A 24,370-nucleotide genomic window follows, 5' to 3' on the forward strand; every position below is an offset into this window, starting at 1 on the left:
TATCTCCCCATCATCACCTGACCCCCCCCATCACCCCCTCTCGACACCGAGAACACGGAGTCATTGAAGCCATTAGGTAATAAGTAATGTACCTGAGCCCACGTCACTGATAGGGTCAGAGCACCACGGGGCTCCCTGGCCTGACTCCAGCTGGTCAGCTCAGATGTCCCCTCTGGGAGCCCTCCCTGGCTCCGCTGGCCTCAGCCGTCCCCTGAACATTCGACTGCTACTGACACTCACAGCGACGTGCCCCAGGCCCACCTGCCTTGTTCCCTGTCATGAGCTCGTGGAGGGAGGAACAGGCTCCAACGTTGGTGCCCTCCCCCCTCCCCGAGCCCAGCCTCCACAGCCAGTGCTCTGAGAAGGGGTTTCTGAAACATGGCCTCGCCTTGCTTCGGTCTGTTTCACCCCCCCACCCCGCCCCCCCCCCCCCCCCCCCCCCGCTCTGAAGTCTTCCCTGTAAGGTGGTGCGAGGGGCCGCACCGCATCCTTCGCCAAGTTCCTCGCCAGCCTCAGCCTGGCTGAGAAGCACCAAAGTGACCCCTACCCTCTGCCTGCCTCTCCCGCCACCCTGGACAGACTGGTTCAGCTACCGCGGACTCCGGGGAAAGAGGACCAGAGAAGGCGACAGCAAGCTTCTCCGTCTGAGCCTGGCTGGGCCAGTCACCCTGCCGTCGGCCACGGCTTGTGCGGGAGGCCAGGAAGGAAGCAGGGGAGGGGACGTGCCCTGCTGCCCGCCAGCACACCCGTCGCGAACGCACCCACAGCTCTCTGAAAAGCAAGACCAGTGCACACGAGGGCGGAAAGGCTAGGCCTGACCAGGCAGGGCATTCTGTGGGCCCAGCCCAGGCCCCCGATACACTTCGAAGGAGCCATATGGCTGCTTCGTGCCCTGTTGTGAGTCAGGAAACGGGAGAAACACCACCAGAAAATCCTGCATATCAGAGCTCCAATTTTACTTCACGGTCTGGAAAGGCAGCAGTTCTAATAATAGCGAAGACAGATTTGTAGCTCACGTCCCCTCCCGCTGTGTAGAGGGACGTGGGACGCCCCCGCCTGGAGCCGCCTGTGGAGGGGGAGACGCCACGGGCGGCAGGGGAGAGCCGCTCCCAGAGCAGCCGACCGCACCGCACCCGCACCTGGGAGGAGAGGAGACCAGGTGTCCCCCCGCCGCAGGGGCTCCCTCCGCTCTCACACACTCGGGCGGGAAGTTTCCACCTCCAGGTCAGCCGGCCGCAGCCTGCGGAAGCAGGCCCGGGGCACAGGAGTGCCGGTTCGGCAATCGTTGAATTAGACAAACTGCCCTAGCGACCACAACACCTGGAAGCGGGTCGGGATGTGGACGCAGTCTTCCGAAGGGCCTGCTCCAGAAGGGGCGTCCACGGTCGGCCCGGGGCGGCCAGCCTGCTCACCGGACGGAGGAGGAAGCGCGGGGGCAGAGACTCGCGGAGCACCCCAGCGGGCAGGTGCATCGGCGCGGCAGGCCAGCGGACGATGCTCAGCTGGGCCGGTTCTCACCCGTCCAGACGCATCCATTGCAGGGACGCGCTTGGCGGGGAAGACATGCCTGCGGCAGAGGAGTGGGCAAGGGCCCACCCACCCCTTCTTTCTTAGCTCCTCAAAGGGAACCTCTACCTTTACCCACAGAACGCCAGGGCCAGGGGCGGAGACGGCGATGCCCAAAGCCTCTGTCCTACACCCGGCCTCCTATGGTCCCAGGGGGCCGGGGGGGCCCACGGCCTCTGAAATATGGGTGGGCCCGGGCCTATTCAGGTGAAGGTTCCCCCACCCTGTGTTTCTACAGCCTCCTGGGCTCGCTGCGGTTTTAGGCGAAGGAACACTAACGCTGAACCCAGAGTCTGAGGGCTCAGCAGAGGGTGGCTGACGCTGATCCAGGACTCAGGCCTGGAGGAACCAGGAGTCTATACTCCCTCTGTACGACATGAGCGGCTGGTTTAAACCAATAAACGCGAGAACAAAAAAGGAAAGCAATTTGATTCCCCTCCTCAGGCCAGCAGGACGGGCAGGTGGTCTGACGTGAGTGAGTATGGTCGCTCTGGTTTGTCTCGAAACCCCCGCGCTTCCCCTCGGGTATGAGCGCCGTCGGCTTATTTCAGTGCGTGCTGACACTGAGAGCACAACCTCTTTGGTTGCTCTTTCTCGGGGCAACTGGAACTCAGCTCCTCTGTGCTCCCGACGTGCCCACCCTTATCCCATGGCCTTAAACGTGCTCGAGAGGAAGAAGGCAAGAAGCTGGAGCCTGGACGGGTGGACAGCCAGCCATCCACTCCAGCTTTACTCCGGGGTTTTGAGGCTCCAGGGCACACACACGTGCACAAGTCAGACTCATCTACAAAGCTGTCAACACTTTACAAGGCATTTTGGGTGGGTGCCGGGGGGGGCGGGGGGCAAGTGCTCTCCCCATCCTTTACCCTCTAGGCCAACTGAGCCTGTTAGAATCTTCTCCAACGGAAGCCCAAGGAACTCCTCGTGGACACGGAGACGTTCACCAGCAGCTCACGTGCGCCCACAGCTCGGCGGGGCCGGCGGAGGAGGGCCGTCACCATCCGTCTCCTGAAGAGACCCGGAACGCCAATCGCCCACCCGAGGGTCGCAGAGCCAGCCAGCTGCCGCGCTGGGCGGCCACCCAGTGCCCCCCATTCCCGGCCCACAGCCCTTCTGACCTCTCCCAGGTCCTTACGCAGAACCCGCGGGTGACAGGTTCCACAGGCAGACTGTGGGGACGAGCTGTGTGCCCTTTCTGGGCAAACGTCCGCACCTGACCACCCCCCCCCCCCCCCCCCGCCCCGGGCCAGGGTGTTGGGGCGAGGGCTGTGTTCTACAGATTAGAAAGGAAAACGGAACGGAAGGGCCTTCTGGCCGAGGCCCCAAGTGAGCACGTGGAGAAGGCTGGCAGTGGGGTGAAGTCACAGGCTCAAGCTGACTGGACTCAAAACCTGGCTCCGCTTACTTGCCACTGAGCGGCTCCCTGCCGGGTTTTCTCTCCATCTGCGAAGAGGAAACCATCCCTCCCGGGGCGGGGAAGGGAGCCCCACCAGCTCAGAGCCCAGATCACAGCCAAGTGAAATCAAACAGCGGGGGAGGCGGAGGGGGGGACCTGGGGGCAGGGACAGCTTCACCGAGACGAGCTAGGACGACCTCCTGTTGCCACAGAAACCTCCTGTCTCCGTCCTCCTTCCCCTCCTGGGTGCGAGGCAGGACGCTCAGTTATCTGACTCCATCTGACTCAGCACTCACCGCTCACCCTGTATCCCACGGTACGTCCGCCTGCACGTAGGAAGCACGGACCTCGAGCCACAGCCTTCAACAAAGCCGCCACCACCTACAAGCCAGGCAGCAGCCACAGGAGACAGCCACACGGACTGCTGCAAAGGGACCTCCGAGCTGCACGCTCTGCAGGGCACAGAAAGCCTTGCTGTGCTTCCCATGCAGCCGGCCAGGCCCTGCTCAAGGGCCCCGGGGACGGATGGAAGCCTGTTTCACCACCAGCAGGAACCCCTGCAGAGCCCTTCAGTGTCCGACAGCAAATTCCGCCCACTGCCCCAGTGCTGCCCTGTGGGGGACCTGCTGAGGAAGTGTCATCATCCTTTCTAGCCACACCCTGTCCGCTATCCATGAATCACTGTGGTTAGTCACCGGAGTTAAGAGCAGGCCCCAGTGAGTCTCTTTAAGGGCATTCTCTCATTTAATCCTCCATGAGGTAGGGCAAGGAACCGCTCTGGACCCGCGGGCAGCTGTGCAGTAAAGTTCATGGTTAAAATGCTCTGGTATCGATGCCTCCATACCCACCTTGCAGACGGGAAAAGGGAGGCTTAGGTTCAGACCCTCGTCGCAGTCAGGGAGCATGTGCAGGGCTAGGACATGCTCCGCTAAGGCATTTAGAGCACGAGTCTTTGAGAGTCGAAGCATCTAACTCTCTTCATCACATGTCACGTTCCAGCCGGGACCCTGCCCTCATCACCTCACCAGACGAGACAAATCCAGGTATCCCCGGAAGCTCGCCACCTCGACCGCTCGGGAGGCTCAGCAGGTCACAAGCTGGCACCACCAGAGCCAGGCCTGGGCCACCCCTTTCTGACAAGGCTCCTCCAGCCAGAACGCTCACCTGGCCACACGGCATCAGAGACGCACCCTCCCTGCAACCCCAGAAACATACACCTCTCCCGGGGCGAGCGCCTCCCTGCTGGAAGCATCCAGGCGGGCCTGAGCGCAGGACTAGGTGGGCCGGGGGCTCGAGTGCTGCCCCACGCGCTTCGTGTGTGAAGTTCCCCTGTAAACTCCACTTCCGTCCACGCGTCAACACGTCATGACGTTAATGGCACGTGCCTGCGACCCAGCTGCCATAGCTGCAGGTCTAGACTGCTGGTTTCGCGTGCAAGCCACCCCCAGGGGGAAGTCCACTTACGCCGATTGTGAACTTGAACTTGAACGGTGGCCCCTCAAAGAACGCGGCGCAGTTATCGTCACTGCCCGTTGCCAGCCGGTACGGTCTGCTCTGCTTGATGTCCACGCTGTTGATGACTTTGTTGTGTCCCGTGATCTCGCCCACAGAAGAGCCACTGTCCCACAGGAAGACGGCTCCAAACCTTGACCCAATGAGAGGAGTCACAGGAAAAAGTCAACCCTGGGGACAGTCAATGAGATGTGGGCAGCTGAGTGGCCAGTGCTCGGGGTGGGGGTGGGCAGTGCTCGTGGCCACACTTCACGCACGCTCGTTAAAGGAGTCAACGCTGAAGGCCTCCCATGGTTTCAGCTCTGCACAGTATTTGCTGGAGAATCCGAGAGCAAGTGCCTTTGGGAAGGGACTGGAATCCCTATTCGGTCTATATGGTCGAGGCCGACAGGCCTCCCATGTGGAATGTGCCTTAGAAACACCTGCCAGGGGAGTAGCCCTATGGCTTACCAGTTTCCTAACAGTTTTACTGGGCGGGACCAAGATATTTAGCAGCCGCCACCCCTGCTGGAAAGGCGAGGATGTCCTGGGCTCAGCTGGCATCTGATAAAAACGTACCGTGGGGGTTACTACGTGTGACTGAATGAAAACGGAATTGCTGAGACCAACAGGATGACTGGAAAAGTTATGGCAGAATTAATACCTGTCAGAACACGCAGTAAAAATAGCCTCTGAGTAGGGAGATGTGTGCCTGCCAAATTCCAAGTGCTTGACGGTGGCCGTGGTGCCCTGGGGGGAACCCTGACCTCGCTCGGCGTCAGAAACCTGAGTCGCGGTACCGACCCCGCTGGTCACTAGAGCCGTGAGCGCGGTGGCCACTGCGGGCCACCTGCCCCCTCTTCCTTCGTTAAGTGACCATCTCAGGTGGGGTGCACAGCTCCCTGCAGCCAGGTGTGGCCATGGCATGCTGGGAGGGACCCCAGTAACGCTCCTGAGAGCTGTAACTCTTTCACCTTCTCGTTTCCTGCAGCCTGGACTGTGGGCATGACGGCTGGAGCTCCAGGAGGTGAGGGGCCACGGATGTCAGAGACAGAGAGAAGGTACCAGGGCCGCGGGGGGACTCCACACGAGTCCAAGCTGGCACAGGTGTCACTGCTCCCCTCCCACCGGGGGCACCCGGAAAGAAAGCAAAGCCAAGGGACACGGGCAGGGAGGGCCGAAGCCAGAGACTCACTTCTCCCTTCCTTCCCCGACCACTGCGATCCTCTTACTGTCTTCCGTCCAAGCAATGTCCTTGATCTTTCCAGCGAAAGGCTGATACTCATACTTTAAGAGGTGCTCCTTCTGCGTGGTATCCCAGATCCTCAGCTTCCCAGATACATCTGTGGACACAAGGGGGTAGCGAGAGCCATGTTTACCCCTGGGGCAGGGCCGTGTGGGCACAGGGCACGCCGGGACAGCACCGCCCAGGGTTCCCAGGCTTGCCGGCGTTGCCCGAGGCTGCTGCTGGGAGGAGGGACGTGTCTCAGGTAAGCAAAACCCGCCACCGGTCAATCAGAGCCCGTGGCCTCTGTGAGGGCCACTACCGGGTCTCTGGGGGGCGCCAGCAGTCACCTGGATGACGCACCCTGGGTGTGGATCAGAACGCCCAGAGACACGCGGAGGCACACTTCCAAGGCATCAGGAAGCGGTCTGGTTCTGGGACTGTGGTTTCCTCGTAGGGGGATCCAAGCGGCGCACGGGTCTCAGGCAGCTTTCTTAACGCTTGGGACCGAAGTTCTTCATTTCCAAAGTGTGACAGTACTAGTGACGGCCACCTCTCCCGTGCAGTGGCCGTGCTCACACAGACAAGGAGTGCAGCTGTGTGGAGCTAATGCATGCCGTGACGCGCACGGTGGCCCCCACCGGGGCTCCCCTCCACTCCACCCGTGCCGCCCTCTGGCATCTAAGGCACAGCCCACAGCCCAGACGACTTGGGTGCTGCCGGATCCCCGTGTGAGGCCCACGAGGGTCCTGGAAGGGGAAGCGGCACATCCTTCCCTTCCCCGCCAGGGTCCCGTCACCAAGTTAGTCATCGCTTCACAGCGAACTAAGGCTCCGCAGGAGGCTGCCGGAGAGCCTGACCCATGAGCAAACCCCAGGGGCCCACAGTCCCGTGCGGCAGACAGGGAGAAGCTGACTTCCACATGGGGAGCACCACGCGGGGGTCCTGGGGACCTGGTGCTCTCTGGGCGAGGCCTGGGAAGGCTGCCTGGCCGAGGTGAGCTGCAAAGGGGACCTGCAGCCAGGGGCGTCCCTAACAAGGCAGCCAGCAGGAAAGGAAAGGAAAAAGCAGAGGCTAGGTGTGCACGACGGACACTCACGCTCACACGTGCGCACACACTCATGCACACACCAGGCTGTGGTCGGCTGTGCCCAGGCCGGTCCAGGGGGCTCTACGGAGTCGTGTAGAATCGGCATCTACACTTGAGTGCAGCAGAGGCTGACAGTGTCCCACCCGCTCGACCAGGACGGACCCAGCCTTCCCGCCTCCCTGGGCTCTGCTTCCTGGGCGGCTCAGGCTCCTTCCCAGGCCCGGCACCAGCTGCTTGCCCCATGCCTCCCTCACCAGACCGCCAGCCGCCTCCCACGGGCCCTGCTCGTCCGGTATAACTGACGACGTGACGTTACTTTCAGGGGTACAACTCAGGGATGTGACAAGTTTGCACATTACGCCGTGCTCACAAGTAGCTACCTTCTGTCCCCACACGTCGTTATCGCAGCGTCACCGACTGTATTCCCCGAGCTGTGCCTTTCGTTCCCGTGACTTCCTTACTCCACACCTGGAAGCCTGTATGACCGACCCTCTCCCCTCCACCCATTTTCCCACCCCCACCCCCTCCCCTCTAGCCACCACCAGCATGTTCTCCGTATTTATAGGTCTGATTCTGCTTTTTGTTAATTCATCCTTTTTTTAAGATTCCACTCCTAAGAGGAATCACACGGTATTTCTCCTTCTCAGTCTGCTTTGCTTAGCAGAATACCTTCTAGGTCCTCCCGTGGTATCTCAAGTGGCGCGGTCTCATCCTTTTTATGACTGTGTCATGTTCCGCTGTGTGTGTATATATATATACATATGTGCATATACATACGTGCATATACATATGTGCATATACATATATATATATATATACACACACACATACACACACATATACACGCCACGTTGTCTGTATCCGTTCATCTACTGAGAGACCCTTAGCTTGCTTCCATACATTTAATCCTTTCTGGAAGCAGCTGGGACTAGAAAAGAGACAGTGGGACTTGAAGGCCAGGTGCTCAGGCCCAACTGGGGCAGGCAGCACCCTGTGCAGTCGTGAGATACTGTTCAAGGGCCCACGAGCCCCAAGCCCATGCTAAGTGCTGAGGGCACAGCAAAGACACCTTCCCTGGGATACAGGACACCTGCAGGAGGCCACAGACGATGGGGAAAGAGTGCCTGCTGTCTGCCACTTGGAAGGCGTCTCCCGCTCCAGGCAGTAAGAGGGGGGCACTGAGGGGGGCAGTCTGGGTGAGCCTGCCCCCTCTCTCCAGCAGCTTAGTAACATGGCGGGGGGGGGGGCGGTGACAGGGAGCAGGGAGTGTGAGGGCCCTTCAGTGCCTTTCATCAAGGCCTCTCCTCTATGTTCCTCACTTGAGCAACTCTCCTCTCCTCTCCTCTAGGCATGGGGCCCTCTCCTGGATGCCCGCCACTCTGCAGCCTGGGATTCACAGCCCGGGGGGTGCCCCAGGGACTGAGCATGGGGCACAGACCGCCAGCATCAAAATTACACAAGGAAGACACTGCTGGAGGGGACTGGGCCTGCCCTGGAAATGGCTCTGCACTGAGAACATGGGACCGTGGGCTACATCAACCCCAGGGCAGAGACTGACTGTGTTTTTTGGGGCTGGGGGTCCAGCCTCTGCCATGGGCTCCTTACTCAGGCCTTCCGGAAGGCTTGATCATTGAGCAGACACAGACCATTCAGACTTACAGGAATCTAAAGGTCCCGCAGAAAGCTAGAACCCCATCTGGGAGCGAGCTGCAGGCCTCCCGGGGTACTAGGCCCCTCCCCTGCAGAACCTGGGCACCCCAGGTTCCAGGTAACCCAGTTAACCAGAGCACGCACTTTCCCAGCCTCCCTCCTGCACACTCCAAACCCTACTACATGACCACACTATTTTTAGCCCAGGACCTAATCTCTGCAGTGGAGGCTTCCTTGTGTGCACTCGATTAAAGGGAGTAGCAGGCTAGAAACGAAAACGTGATCTCCACCCAGGAACACCTGATCTGCACACGGCCCAAACCTCCCTCAGTTCCTCTGCCAAGTCAGGGCACTTTTCCGAGAAAGTCAAGATCAAACCGATCCTTTACTTCTGTGGACTGTCCTTTGCCACGGTCTCTGGGCCAGCCTCCCTCACCAATTCAGCGCTGGGGTCTGAAGCGCCCAGATTTCCAGCCGGTGCAGCACCCCGCCCGGGGCTCCCAAGTGATTCAGCGGCTGGACCTGTGGCTCCCGGCACCAGGGCCACATCCTGGGGCTTTCAAGGAAAAGGTATTTTGCTGGCAAGCAGGAACAGGGGGCGGAACTGCAGGGCGAAAATAAATCAAGGAATATAAATCAAAGGTTTACGAGGGGTGCCTGGATGGCTCAGGTCACGGTCTCTCGGTCCATGAGTTTGAGCCCCGTGTCGGGCTCTGTGCTGACAGCTCAGAGCCTGGAGCCTGCTTCAGATTCTGTGTCTCCCTCTCTCTCTGCCCCTCCCCCACTCACGCTCTGTCTCTCGCTCTCTCAAAAATAGATAAACGTTAAAAAAAAATAAGAAAAAATAAAAACAAATAAATGAAAGGTTCACGGATAGCCTTGGAGTAGATCTAAACACAAGCGTCATTAAGTGCCCACTATGGGATAGACTCCTGGCCGAGCCCTTCACACACATCCCTGACTGCCGGCATTTGCCATCAGCCAGCACACCTGTTGCCCTGGCATGTCCTACTTTTAGTGGCAGACACTTGGGTCACCTGCTGTCAGGTGGCCACCAGTGCAAGACCATCGCAGGCCTCTCACACCCATTGCTACTCTGGATCCTCTGTCCAGTTTCTGGGAGAGAACGTCAAGGCCCAGGAAGGTAAGTTACTCAAGGAAGCCTGCGCAGTCAGTTAAGGGGCACACCCTCCAGGGACAGGGAGCGACCCAGTGCAGACCAAACGGCTCCCGGAGTGTATGAACTCCAGCCTCCTCTCCTGGCTGGTTAGTTCTTCCAGCCATTCCTTCATCTGTTGTTCTCTGGGGACGCTGACAAGGCCCAGGCCCGCATCAGCCCACTCGCCTGGCTCTCCCTGGGGCTGGAGACAGGGCTGGGCACAGGCAAGGCAGCCATAAGCATCTTGTAGAGCATAGGAACGAATGAGTGAGCGAATGAATGCGAGACACGGGTAAGCCACGCTAACTTCTGTGCCTCCCTTTCTCATCAAAGATCTACCCCAAAGACCCGGGGTAAACAAAGCATCCTACGTGGCAAAGATCTTTCTGTCCCTCCGCTTAGCCAGCCTCCCACAGAGCCACACAAAAGCCTGGCTAGAGAGAGCAAAGGCACAGACCAGAGCGCTTGCCTAAGGCCAGCATTGAGAGGGACTGGGAAAGGAGCAGCTCATGAATAAAGGTGACACGAGACAAAGCTGCAATTCAGAAAGCACACACACACACAAAACGAGCTCCAAAACATCATGATACAGCTGCCCACAAAGGCCTCTGGCCAGCCTCAAGTGAGCATTTCTGCTGACCTCGGAGCCGGAACCAGCTGGAACACTGCCAACTACAAAGTCTGCCATGGGGCTTTTTGGAGGCTTCTACATCCCTTGTCAGCCCCAAGTGGAACTAATCACACTGGTTCCACCTGCTGCCCCCCCCCTTTTCCCCCCCCCCCCCCTCCCACCACCCTACCCTCCCAAGCCCGAAGCCCAGTTTGGCCTGGGGGCCTCCCGGACCCCACCACACGCATCCATGAGCCACCCACGCACACAGGTACCTCCAGAGGCGATGTAGAACCCGCTGGGCGCGTACTTGGCCACCACCACCTGATGGGCATGCTCCGTGTAGATGTCAGCAACGGCTGGGTTCTGCAAGGAGGAGACAGAAGGAACACAAGGAATGCTTCCCACTCTCCCGGCTAGTGGATGTTGGGGCGTGAGGAGTGGGATAACACACACACAAGCACCGAAGTCAAAACCTCCATAAAGAGAAATCGCAGCAGCGCCTCCACCTGCCCGCACAGCTTCGGGCGACAGAAATCCAGGTAGTTTCGTCTCTTTCTCTTTAGCCTAGAGCTGTAGAACTTGAGAGGATGGTGTGTCTTTTGCTTTTCCGCACTTGTCGTAGTACCAGTAGGTACTTGTGAAACACACACACACGAGACAGAAGTTGCACTGAAAGTCGACTGTCCTACTTCCCTTGGCGGGAGGCTGCCATCGGCAGCTGCGTTCTTGAGGCACCTGTGGTCCCCCGGCTCACAAGCATCTCTACCCCGGCTGCCACTGGACGGCCTGTCACGGGGCCCTGCTTCGAGCTCCAGGAGCACAGTGGGGCGTGCGGGTGGGAGCCTCTCTTTGTTACAACCTTCGCCGGGCAACGTGGGCTTCCCGCTCGCTTCGCAGCACAGATGGAGGGTTGGCTGGACTGGCACCAAGAACGGGGCCGGCATCTGGGAGCAGGAGTACCTCTACTACTCAGCACCAAGGTTTTAACGTAGAATTTACTAAAAGTAGAGCACGGCGTCCCCCACTCGCACACACAGCCGAGAGGCCTCAGTGAACCCGACACACACACACTGAGATGCTCTCAATTTGTCTCGGCAGCCGGGCTTTCTTTCAGGGGGGAATAAAGACGCGGTCATCTACTCCTGATTCCCGCTGTCCACTTTCTCTCAACCGAGGGCTCTTGAAAGAGGCAGCTTCCCACAGGCTGGAGACTGAGGCCATGGCAGGTCCCAGTGTGGGATGCCCAGCGTTCCGGAGGCGGCTGCTGCAGGTACGCCTAACCTGATCCCCAACCGCCCCCACCTCTCGCCGACCTGACCACAAGATCAGAGGTCTGCACTCTTCTCCGCCCCCTGGCTATGGGATCCCCCTCCCTCAAGACTGAGTCCAGACGGGTACACCCTGAATTCTAGCCCCGCCCACCGCCAGCCGCCTTCTGGCTTTCCTCTTAGTCCCGCGTCCTGCAAACATCGTTCCCCTGGCCAGGAGCAGCCTTCCTGCCTGCTGACACCTACGTACGAGGCCCAACCAAAGACCTGTCTCCTGCATGAAACCTCCCGGGACGGCCTCTTCTCTCTTCGGTGCCTCCAACGCTTGCGCTGTGCCACTCTGCTTTTCCAAAAGACGTACATTAAGTACCTGTTTCCACTGACTGAAAGAAATCTGAACAGCATTGTTCACTTTCATGACGAAAGGTAAAAGGCCAAGATAGCATTCGGCATCAGTGCCACAGCGAGATGAGCTGGTATGGGGTGGATGTGCCCCCCAGAGCAGCGAGCGGTTCCCCCCAGCTCCTTCCCTGGGAACCACACTCATCACCTCAGCGTCAAGCTGCCAGAGCTCCGAGCTGTGTCTGAGAGCATCTGCGCTTTATTTATTTCGTGCATCTGTTAGCAAGATGTGTCCTAAGGTCTCAGAAAAGCCTGAGAAAGGTGATTTGGGGGTGGGCCTAGGACCACTCAAAATTTTTTTCATTATAAAGAAACGATAACTATTTCTTTGCTTTAGGCCATTTTGGCTCACAAAACGTTTCCTAGAACACTGTGTTTTTGGACTGCGGGGAGAGCTGTAGTCCTGAACCTTCTTGTCATCTCTTCTCATCTGTTTTTCTGCAACCTGCTTCCAGGGCATTTATCTTTTCAGCCATCACGGCAGTTAACGAGTAGCAGGTGCTCAATAAACGGTTTTTTGGAGAAAGAAAAGTGGACGGAGCCCCTTTTACCCCCGAGACTTAACGCTTAGCATTAAGTGACGTAGCAGGCACTTGATACACGTTCTTCGCAGATTAATCCATCTGAGAATAACCATTTGCTAGTGAAATTAGAAAGGTATGAGGTATTCAAATGGGATGTCATGAATGGCAAACAGGCACAGGAAAAGGTGCTCGATGTCATCAGCCTTTTGGGAAAAGCAAATCGAAACTACAATAAGATACCGCTACATGCCCGCTGGAATCAGCAAGACCAAAAGAACGGTATCACCAAATGCTGGCAAGGACAGGGGTGCGGGGCGCTGGGATGTTCAGTATTGCTGGCAGGAACGCAAGGCGACGCGGATGGAAAATAGTCTGGCTGGTTTTGCACGAAGTTAGGCAGACGCTTCCCACACAAAACCCTGCAATCCCACTCCTAGGTACGTACCCAAGAAATAAAAGCACACGTCCACAAAAAGACACATGCGTGAGGTTCATAGCTGCTTTATGCATCAATAGCCCCAAACTGGGAACAACCCAAAGGTCCACCAACAGGCGAATGAAGAAACACCGCGCTGGATCCATACAGTGGATACAACCCTGCGATAAGGGGGAACAAACGACCGACTACGAACTCAGCAACCACACTCAGCAACTCCAGTGAACCTTACAGGCATTATGCTAAGTGAAAAGGACACAGAAGACCACCCTGGGTTGCGTGGCTCCTTCTCCAGGTTGTTCCAGAGAAGGCAAACGTAAAGGGACAGAAAGCAGATTGGTCCTTGCTGGGTGCTGGGGTGAAGGGAGCCCACTGGCCGCAACGGGTTAGGAGAGCGCTTCTGGAAATGACGGGAGGTTCTGTGTCCAGATTACAGTGGTGGTTACAGGCCGTGCACATTTGTCAAGCTGTGCAGCAGAGGAATCTTCCTGATCTTCCTATTTCTAAATTATGCCTCAATAAAATTAAGATGTCTGGTATCCAACCCACTCCTGGCCCAAATCAGCGCTTCATATTCTATAACCCAACCATGGGACGCCTGGGTGGTTCAGTCGGTTAAGCGTCCGACTTTGGCTCAGGCCGCGATCTCACGGTTCGTGAGTCTGAGCCCCACGTCGGGCTCTGTGCTGACAGCTCAGAGCCTGGAGCCTGCTTTGGACTCTGTGTCTCCCCCTCTCTCTGCCCCTCCCATGCTCATGCCTGTCTCTCTGACTCTTGATAATAAATAAACGTTAAAAAGAAAATTTCAAAACCTGACTACGGACAAGACCCCTTGCCCAGAAACTGGCCAAAAGAGGTCCTCAGACAGGCCACCACTACCAAGATCCTTCTCCAGATGTCTGTTTCAAGGCTGACTGAGGGGCACCACCAGCCCACTTTACAGATGAGAAATCCATCCCAAGGACAACTTGCCAATATGTTGGCACTCAGCCCCACTGGGGGTTCTGAGGACCCAGGGCAGGGATACCAGATGAGTAGGTAGAGGTTCTGGGGAGAAGTTCTGCCCCTAAACGGTCAGGGTTGCCAGTTGCAGGGGCTGTGAAACGCCCAAGGTCATCCCCAGCAGGCTCGGCACCAGAATCCCAGGCTGCATGAGACATGGCTCTTGTCTGCCTTGCAAACGCAACTGAGCCAGCGAGCGAGGGGCCAGATTCTCCAACTGAACACGACGATTTCAGCCGAGTGTGTGCCAACCTCCCCAGCTCTGCTCGGCACACACAGGGAGGCTGGCTACTAGAGGCAGAAATAACGGGTCCCCTGTCCCCACTGTGTCCTGCCAGCTCAGGCTCATTCCAGATCAGCGGAACCTGGAGTCTGTAAGGCCCCAGGACTGGGACCCAACACCCACTCCCCTGCCTCACTTGTCCCTCTCCTGCTGCCTCGGTGAAGAATACACTTGGGTGAGTAGTTTATTTGGAGCAGGGCTAGGGAAGAGAGGAAATGAGGCACAGAAGGGAAAGAAGCCAATTCTGGGTGCGCCAGGGAATAACCCTGTGGCGGCAGGAGCTCTACCTCCCTCGGGGCCTTGGGAGATGGTTCAGGCCAGGCCTTGGGGTCACCCCGCAAAGGGTGCTGAGGCTGGGACGCCCCTCCCCCAGGCCTTCCTGCACTTCTACTGGCAGTGCGGGTGCTTGCCACCAGGGTACAGGAGACCTGAGACACAGACGAGGGCGAGACCCGGGTGCCGAGGGGATGTGGGCTGGCTGGCTGATGGCTGGCTCGCCGCGACTTTCCATCTACTCGCTCCCGACCCCAGGCCTGGCCCTGGCCCTCCACACTCCCGCCAGCCTTCTTCAACAGTTCCCAAACCCACCTCCTCTTTCCGCCCCTGCCAGATTCCATCCAGGTCCCTCCTGGGGACCACGACAGTACCTTCTGGACTGCTCTCTACCTTCCGTGGACCGCTACACCCCTCATCCCCCGTCTCTAAGTCCCATGTCTCATCACCTGGTTCCCCTGCTTGATATCCTTCCCTTGGGAGCGGCAGAACCCGACCCCACTAACTGCACTCTTCCAGGACCCCCCCAGCACACACAGGACCCCCCACTCCAGCCCCACTCAGGCCCTCCCGGGCTGAAGAGCTGCGCCCTGGGCCTTACCTGGCCAGGGCCCCTTCCCTCCCCAGGCCCACGTGGGGACTAGAACGGGAGCCACCCACCCCCAGCTCAGGGTCTGGCAGTGGGCACTCAGCAACATCACTGAGTGACACACAGAGCTCGGGGCTGGTGAGACCCCGGGGTCAGTCCCGGAATGCGGCCCCCGCGCCCGGGAGGTCAGGGAGCCTCACAGAAGACACGGGCCATGGCCATGGCCGGCCATCACGCACCTGCAGACCCAAAGGCCTGCGGGGGCAGCAAGGTGACGGTGTTTGGGCTGCTGACAGAGTGCCAGATTGGGGCCCAGCGGGGCCAGATGAAAGCAGACCTCTCAACCGAACCTCAGGAGGCCCATTCTCCGTGCGGACCAGACACCCCCTGGCCTCCCACCTGCGCCAAGACCCCTCCCCAGGGCCAGACCTTCTGCCAGAAGACTAACCCCCATACCTTCCCAGGCCCCGCCCCATCCGGGAGATTTGCTACACCAACGAAAGGTGGGGGGGGGGGGGTTCCCGAAAGTCACTTTGTTTGGGCAGCATCTGGGTCGCCAGCTTCCCCAAAGCTCCTTCACGTCCCCATGTCTGCTCAGGCTCTATCTAGTGCCAAAGAGGTGTCAGAGGCCATCACACCATGTATAGTGGGGCTGGTGACTGGCCCAGGTCACAGGGAGTGGCAGCTTTCACCTCAGCTCCTGAGCCACAGTGAGCGCGGCGGACGCATCAGGAGGTTGGAAAGGCCTCCCCGGCCCACCAGGGCTGAAGCCGTCGGACAGGGCTCTGCGAGAGGGGCCTCCGGGCTGTCCTGCAGCAGCCGATGCAGGAGCCTCCAGAGAAAGCCCTAGGCTCCTCCAAACTTGGACCAGGCAAAGTGAGCATGACCTTCCAGGAGGATTGCATTTCAGAGCTTTCTAAATTCTTCTAGTTCCTAAAAGCAGTAACCGGTAGCTGGACCCGTGTATCAGACACGATCTGCAAGAGGCTCTGTTCACTGATGACCAAGGACAAACTCAAATTACTGCATGGTAACCCGGCTCCGAAGCAGCTACAAGACATCTGTACTTCCCGACCGGCAAGGCTGAACCCAGCAGCCGAGCCCCTCCACACAGCCTCGAAAGACACACAGAACACGGACGGATGGCTCATTTACTCCTTCCAAGAATCTGGGCTGGCCCTGGGGATCCAGTGGTGAGTGAATGGTTTGCAGAAATAAAACCCGCCACCCAAGCTGCACCCAACGAGCACCGCCCTGCTCGACCTTGGAGGCTCCCTCTCGCCTGCAGGAAACGCACCCTCCCCCAGCAATCCAAGGTCCACTTTCCATGATGCCCTGCTCCTTCCTCCATGAAATCACTATGTGACTTTCTTCCCTTTACCTGCCTCGGCCTGGAACGCCTTCGCTCCTTCCTGATCCTTGATGATGTCTCCTGTTACCTTCTAACACCCAGGTGAAAGCCACCTCCGAGAATCCTTCCCCGATGCTGCCAACTGGAGACGGTCTCCCCCAACCCCAATGCCTATTCCCATCCAACCTCCCACCCCACCACCCTTACTACTCTCCGTCATGTACCGCGGGCCATTCTGACATCCACAAGGCTTCACACTAAGCGAACTCCACAGAGGGCAGGGCCTGTATCTGATCCAACATGGCAGCCTCCAAATGCCTCAGGAGACCAGGGCTCGCTGGACCCCGAGGGCCGTTTGCGAAATCGCTGTGTATGGAGGGTTCACTCTTGGCCAGTGGACCCTTCTGCCGAGTCCTCTGAAACCTCACAGGAAGGTAACCTCACAACCCACTTCACAGGCCAAGAGACGTGGGCACAGAACGAATGACGTGTCCAAGGCTAACCACTGGTAAGCAGTGGAGGTGGGGACCTGAAGTCAGGTAAGAGCCTTCATTCCTGAGTTTTGGTCTCTCACTTACGGTTGGAACCATCGTTAGCCTGATTCTTTTAACTCAGAGTAGCACTTCTGTCTAGCCCACAGGTTTCTGAACGGTGTGGGGCCAGGTCATTCAGCGGTCCTACAGGGCCCACCCCTCCCGGAGTGACTTTCCCTCCTGCCTCCCAGCTCAACCCCTTCCCAACAGAGCAAACCAAGCCTTAGAGCAGGGACCCCAGCACAGACAAGGCCACCTCCCTTCCTGTCCCTCCTCTCCCTCTGCCTGCGCAGGGCCTCACTGAGCAGTCATGAAGGGACCCCTGGGGCTTCAGTCTGGCACCTCTGGAAAGAGACAGCACTGAGCCACCAGAGCGGATGTGAAGAAGAAGGCACCGTGTACCGTCACAGCCCAGGCAACCCTCCAGGAATACTTGTGAAAGGACTCTGTGACATCCCACAGTGACCCTGTTACCCGTTCTCCCTGTTCTTACAGATAAGAAAACCAAACCGGATGAAGTACATATGTGAAGTGCTCGGCCACTGCCCAGCATACCAAGTGCTCAACAAAGATGAGCTCCTTTACCAGAGGCGGTGCTCAGGGCAGCGCGCTGGACCAGCAGAAGCCTGTGGTCCCTGCAGAGAAGGGCTGAACACGGGCGGGGCTGGGGCTGGGGGTGGGGATGCCCAGGCTGCGATGGCCTGTGGTGGAGAAACTGCCATTTTCTGGGTAAGGTTCCAGGGAGCAGAGATAAAACTGGTGGGTAGAAGCTACTAGCAAGCTGAGCGGAGCCTGGGATCCAGGTCTTTCTAGGGGGTCCACCACCACCAAAGCCGGGCAGGTTCTACCAAGACTCTGGAAGAGAAGCAAAGAAGCAAAACAGGGCCCTTTCCAGTGCACAGCCTACACGTCATCTGCAACAAGGCCCCGTGGGGGATGACGGCTGGGTGCGGCACAGGGATCCAAATGGGCACCTCCAACCGTTCCGGGGCATGGCCAACTTCCACAACCCAACAGGAACCAGGACCACCTCTCCGCTGGCCTCAGACATGAGGCGGCAACCTTGACTTCTTTAAGCTCCAAGGCTCTGAGAGCCCGATCTATGCCCCCACAGACGCGGTTAAGGAATGTGCTGAAGCCACCGCCCGGAGCCCGTGTCAAACTTCCTCCAACCTCCGTGCACATTTGGTTCCTGGTCTAGATTCTCCCCCATCTCTGCTATGTCTGTCTCGCTCCTCTTCCCGGAGAACTCTTACTCATCCTCCAAAACCCAACTCAGAGGTGTCCCTTCTCCAGGAAACTTCCTTGTTGCTCTGTGGTGCAACTGGTTCTTCCCTCTTGTTTCCAAATCATTCAGGACATTCTTTTTCTTTTTTTCAGTTTATTTATTTTTGAGAGAAAGAGAGAGCACGAGCGAGGGAGGGGCAGAAGAAAGGGAGAGAATCCCAAGCACACAGCACGGAGCCCGAGGCAGGGCTCGAACTCGCAAACCATGAGGTCATGACCTGAGCCGAAATCAGGGTCAGCGCTTAACAGACTGAGCCACCCAGGTGCCCCCAAATCACTCAGAAGATTCTTTTAAAGTGCTTAACCAGAGCATTAGAATGTTACTCACCAAGGTTCTCAACGCTAACGAGATTTTGGGCCACATAACTTATAGGACAGTCCTGAGCATTGTGGGATCCTGGCAACATCCCTGGCTTCTGCCCACTAGATAGATACCAGTAGCACAAAAAAACGTCTCCAGACATTGCCAGATAGCTCTTAGGGGGTGGGGCTGGGGGCAAAACCTCCTCCCAGCCACTGATTTAAATCTTGGACACGGTGGCCATGGGCAGGGCTCCGCAAGACAAGCTTGGGGAACGTGTGGGGGAAAACAGGAAGCAAGGGCTGGTTCTAGCAGCTAATCAGCACTTGCGGAGTGCGTTTGTCTTGAACCTCCAACCTGAGGCACAGAACAAGCTCTACTACAGATCTGATCACGTTACTGGTCCACACAGCTCCGTGGCCTTGTCTGGGCCTGACTCCTCTTAAAGATCAGACCCTCCCCCAGGTCTCTCCCGGGTTAAGCTCACGCATGTGCTACCCTGCTCATTTTCTGCACAGGTGCTAACCCAGCACACTGCTCCCTTCGGTCACCTGCTGGCTTGTGCCACGAGCTCCGTGCAGGAGGGGGCCTCCCCTGGATCTGTGCTCCCAGCACACACAGCAGGGACTCAGGAGGCATGTGCAGACAGACAGAAGGGACAACGTCAGCCCTTCTCAAGCCATCTGTCTCTTTACATATCCCCTCCCCCATGGGGGGGGGGGGATGCACAGGTGGTCCTTCTACACATGACTGGCTGCAGACCGCACCATGAGAAGCTCAGCACTCAGGTTCAACAACCCTGAACTTCATACTGCGCTTGGAAGCAGAGAATGTTGAACTGCAACAAACATTTCACTTCCTAGAATTTGATTTCATGCACCTAATTTTTCAAATATACACATTTCAGTTCTGGAATCTAGGGACCGGGTCGTTTAAAAGCCAGCCCCAAACTTGCTTGTAGCAAATCTGCTGACTGCTTGTGGCAGCTTTCAAGGGGCTTCTGACACTGGGCAGTTCAGAATCACGGAGAAGCTTCTTCACTGCCACTGGGAGAAAGCTCTTCCCTGTCTCTGCAGGATAGGCAGGGGCAATGGTGACACTGGCCTCGACGTAAGAATATACCAGCCTCTCCCCTTCTGGAGTTTTCTTTTTTCTGATTTTTATTTTAGAGAGAGCACAGGGGGGCACGGGGAGAATCTTAAGCAGGCTCCACTCTTAGCATGGAGCTCAACACGGGGCTCCACCCTGCGACCCTGCGATCGTGACCTGAGTCAAAAGGGTATGGATACCCGGAGATGAGTGAGAAGGGTGGGGTGGGATTTTGGGGGTGAGACTGAGGTACCAGGCTCGATGGTGAGGCCGCATCAGCCATAGTAAGGGAGGGCAAAGAGGACAACGAATGCCACCTCCTATTTTACCAAAGCCGGTCCAGCCGTGCTCTGAGAACAGACTGGAGGAGAGCCGGCACGGTATCAGGGAGACCAGTTCGGGTTTTCTGTCTTGCAACCCAGAGAGGATGGTAGCTTGGAGGAGGTGGAAACAGCAGGTAGAAAGAATGCCGGATCCTGAAGGTAGTTTGAGAGGAGTCGCTAGGATTCACTGGAGAATTAAACATGGCGTGGAAGAAAAAGAGGGAAACCGAGCAGAAGTTCAAGGTTTGGGGCCTGAACAGCTGGAGCCACAGCGTTGCTGTCTGGGGGCCAGGACACACAGGAAACCCTACTGTGCTTAGGACACGTCAAGTAGAAGGCAATCAGACATCTGTTGGACATTCCACAACCGGGTCTCCACCTTTCCTTCGGATCTCTTCTCCTTCTTGAGCCTGTAATTTAACCAGACCATCTTCCTTCCTGTTCCCTGAATGTTCACGAGGGCTCACGTCTTTTTTCCCAGGAATGTTGTACCCTAATAAAAACGGTGCCCATCCTTAATCGAGTACCAACGGTCCCTCAATCCAACAAGAGCCTGGGGTGCCTGATGTACATCCAGATCAGGAAGGGACGCGTTAGCAGCACCGTGCTGTCCTGGGCCCTGCAGAAACTTACAAATAGGTGGGAAAGAAGAGCAGAGGCACCCTCAACAGAGAACGGTGAAGTCTGGGGTACCGGTAAAAAGAAAGACTTCCGAAGAACGAGCAGAACGAGTTGCACGAGGCGGGGAATGTTGGCAAAGGGGGTGCTCGTGTGCGACTGTGAACAATTCCGGTGGAAACAACTCTGATCACTGGCCTCCTTGAACTTCGCTGGCCTGACCTCTCTTCGGAGCAATGGGCCCAGCGGCGGGGGGTGGGGGTGGGGGTGGTGCTGAGAGAGATGCTGCCGTTGAAGAACCCTCCCTGGTACCAGACACACAGTGGGCACCTCACGGGAGGCCTCCCGTCTGGAAGTACACGCAGACTGCCGGGACATGAGCATGACTGCTAGGGGCAGGCCTGGTGTTCCAATGCGCCGGATCCCTGAGAACGCTTTAGTCCACTTTGTTTGCCAAACTGCCAGCGAGTATCTACTCTGGGTCGTCTAAACTTTTATTTACTCGACATCTCGGGACCTCACCCTGGAGACCTCCGGATCATTACCATCTAAGTCCTTGTCAAGGTTTCCCCCAGTTCTGAGCGAGGCCAGATCAGCTTTCTAGGAATCCGTGTGACTAGCACAAGAGCTGTTAGCACTTTCAGAGAACGTTCACACCCACCCACCTTCGTTTGAGGTGCCCAGCAAGCCCGGGCAGGGCTGAAACTGTCACATGGGACTCAGTCCTTGAGCAGAGGGGCAACGGTGACAGGCTGGCTTACCCAAAGATGAGGGCAGAGCCAGAAGCACCTCAGACCAGGTAGAGGGAGGCCTCTCCTTTTACAGGCAAGAAAGCGGAGGCCCACACAGCTCCTTCGCTCCCTCAGCCAGTTGTGAGGTTCCTGAGGGCAAGTGCACCCAATCAGCAACAATCCCAACCCACTAGGGGTAATCACTCACAACAGATGTGAATCTAAGCTGACGTCCCTTGGGAGCACGGCCAATCAAAACCATCTACCTACATACTGTGCATGAGGGCCGACCCCAAGCACAGTTCAGGAGAAAACATCCCCCCCCCCCCCCCCGGCAATGGTTGTGCTGGCACTTTCCCCTTCCATCCCGTCACTCAGGCTGGGGAAGGGCGAAGAAAGATTTCAGTGTGCAATCTCGGCGGTGGGGAGACCAACAAGCAGACTGGGTCATTTGGGTAATTACAGAGGAGTAACAGGATTCCCCACGACATTGGCTCGACAAGCATTCTTGGCCTGAGTACAGAATGTCTGTCTCAATGCTTCATGGGAATAAACCATTCCTGATTTTGCGCCGGGGCTCAGATCCGGATGGTGTGCAGAGAGGCCTGAGTGTGAGTCCTGGCCGCTCACACCGAGAGCCCCTGGGTGTTGGTAATGATTATACACAAGGGCCATTTACCAAGCACTGGGTGTGTGCCAGGCGAGCCGGTGGGAGGGAGGCATCATCTCATTCAGCCGGCACAGGCGGTCAGGGGAAGGGGGGGGGGGGGGGGGAGCCTGGTGTCACCACCTCCATTTTACAGATGAGGGCACTGGGATTCCCAGGCCCAAGTCACCAGCTACCCCAAGGTCAAGCAGCAGCTGGCCGGGTGTGTCCGATCCCCCTAATCCAGAGCGCTTATACTTATGATCTGAACTAATCTGAGCCTCAGTTTCCCCATGAAAAGAGTGAGACGTGGGCCTGGCCACCTCGAAACCATCTCCTAGTCTGCTAGGCTTCCGAGGTGTGGTCCCAAGGCTGAGGGGGCGTGGCGTCCTCACCCTCCTCAGGCTGCCGAGAGAGAGCGGGAGAAGAAGCCGTAGAGGGGAAGAGGAATTAACCTGAGAGTCGCGCCCAAGATAGGAACCCCGGCCTGGGCGGGGGGATACGGGGAGGAGGTACTCACGTCGATGTTTCTTAGAATGACGCACTTCCCATTGGTGTAAAGAAAATTGTTGCCCTTGGGGTCGCCGCCGATGATTTTAGAGACGCCCCTCTCCACCTGGGGGAGGCTGGCGAACACATTCTCTGCGGAGACACAAATCAAGCAGAGCACGTTAGGGGCAGCCCCCGCCTCATCCCCCAGGCCGGGCTGAGGACGGAGGGGTGGGAGCGGACTAGAGAGGGGCCCTGGACCGGTCTCAGCCGGTCACCTGTTGCCACCGCCAGGAGGGGCGGCAGCCACTTTGAAGGAGCGCAAGGGACCGCGCGACTTCCTGGTCTGCGCTCCCGACCAGGCCCTTCAGGGACGCGGGGGCTCCCACGGGCCCAGCCCGCAGCGCCAACTTTGGGGCACCCCCTCCCGGGCCGGGGATCGCCGCCGGGCGCCCCGAGGGCGGCGGGGCGCTCGCCGGCCTGCGCCCTCACCCCTCCCCCGCGGCCCGGGACCCCGCCGGGCCGCCCGCGCCCCACCGATGGCCGAGGGGACGGGGGACATAGGCGCCCACCCCGGGGGCACGGGGCCGCGGTACTTACTGATCTCGTACGGCATCCTGCCCACTTGTTACCGCGCCGCGCTCACCGAGAGCCTCCGAGGCCGCCCGCGCCGCGAAGCAGACTGGCGGAGGCCGGGCCGGGGACGGGGGCCGAAAGGCGGCGCCGGGCGTGCCGGGCGCGGAGGGGGCGGTCCGAGGCCGGGGCTCCGAGGCCGGCTCGCGCCCTGCCCTGCGCGCTGCCGCTGCGGACGCGCCGAACCCGGAAGCGCGGCCCCGCGCGCGGCTCGCCCCCAGCTTTGACCATATATAGTCAAGCGCTCGGCTCGGCGGCTGCAGCCCGCGTGAGCCTGCGCGGACGGGGCCGCCCTTCCCCCCGCCCCGCGCGGGGCCCGCCCCGGCCGCCCCGCCCCCGGAAGTGACGTTACACACGGTCCCGTAAAAGGGCGGCGCGGGAGCGCCCACTCCATCAGAGTGGTCCTGGCCGCGGTTGGAGTGGGGTTGCGGAGTGTTTCGGGGGGGGAAGGGAGGGCGGGCTTTTCGGGCGGCTCCTCGCTGGAGTTCTGCGGGGGCCGAGCGTGCTGTAGCGGGGGGCCGCGGAAGCCCTCTCCGTGCTTGTGTTTGCGTAGCGGGCGTTCCCGAGCCGCTAGCCTTCCTGCTGAGGCTGAGTCGGCGCCCGTTCGGGTTTTGCAAACATAGTGGGTTTCTGTTTTTTTTTTTTCTTGGAAGCTAGATGAGTGGGAGTCCCCCTTCCTCAAAAACTCTCGCAGCAGAAACCTTAGGGATGTGTCTTTCTGGGCCCAAACTCCCTATCTCTCTCTCTCTCTCTCTCTCTCTCTCTCTCTCTCTCAAAACTTTAGAAAGCTAAGAAGCCAAGGAGAGCAAAAGGGAACGTAGGTTCTAAGAAAACCAGAGTGGGTCAATGACGGAGGGGGAAGGCAAAGGGGAACTTGGAAGATCGAGGCAGCGGCTCGGAGGTGTTGCTGCGAGCCTCACTTTTCAGCAGGGGTTGTTTTCCTGAGATGGGGGCGGGCGGCTAAAGGAGAATCTGTGAAGCACCTGTGGGTACGTAAGCGTCTGAAGCCTGCGCTAGAAAACCTCACACTGATGCTTGAATTCCTATTTTTCTAATCTGGGAAGCCTAGTAGGCTCTGCTTTCGAACTGGATCCGGGTTCTCTCTTCCTTGGCTGTTAGTCAAGAACCGAGCCTTGAACGCTCACCTGGGTAATTGCAGGTGCTTGTTATCTAGTCTGTTAGGCTCCTATCCTCCCTCCCCTTCAACTCAGTCTGTCTTCCAGATTGCAGCCTGAGCGTTTTTTCTAGAAGCTGAAACCTATTTTTTGCTTTACAAAACTCAAAGCTCGTGGGCTCAAAAGCTGAGGCCTTCAAAGTGGCCGACTGGGCCCTAAGTAAAAAGTCTCGGGGTTACAAAAGACTCCATCTACTGCCCCTAGCTCTATCTTTCTTCTGCACACCG

The 24,370-nt window shown here is 58.2% G+C and overlaps 1 protein-coding gene across 1 annotated transcript in view; it reads right to left on the reverse strand.

Annotated features, from left to right (window-relative positions):
• WDR1 (WD repeat domain 1) overlaps nt 1–23,132 on the reverse strand; it is a 44,107-nt gene extending 20,975 nt beyond the window's left edge. The window contains exons 1-5 of the mRNA XM_049630306.1: nt 22,936–23,132; nt 22,367–22,488; nt 10,463–10,553; nt 5,649–5,796; nt 4,427–4,607 (exon numbers count right to left, since the gene is read on the reverse strand). Coding sequence (XP_049486263.1) covers nt 4,427–4,607; nt 5,649–5,796; nt 10,463–10,553; nt 22,367–22,488; nt 22,936–22,951 — 558 coding nt within the window. The 5' untranslated portion in view covers nt 22,952–23,132. The remainder of the gene's footprint in view (nt 1–4,426; nt 4,608–5,648; nt 5,797–10,462; nt 10,554–22,366; nt 22,489–22,935) is intronic.
• Between the last annotated feature and the right edge of the window lie 1,238 nt (nt 23,133–24,370).

The sequence above is a fragment of the Panthera uncia genome, chromosome B1 (genome assembly GCF_023721935.1).
Source record: "Panthera uncia isolate 11264 chromosome B1, Puncia_PCG_1.0, whole genome shotgun sequence".
NCBI classification, from domain to species: Eukaryota; Metazoa; Chordata; class Mammalia; order Carnivora; family Felidae; genus Panthera; species Panthera uncia.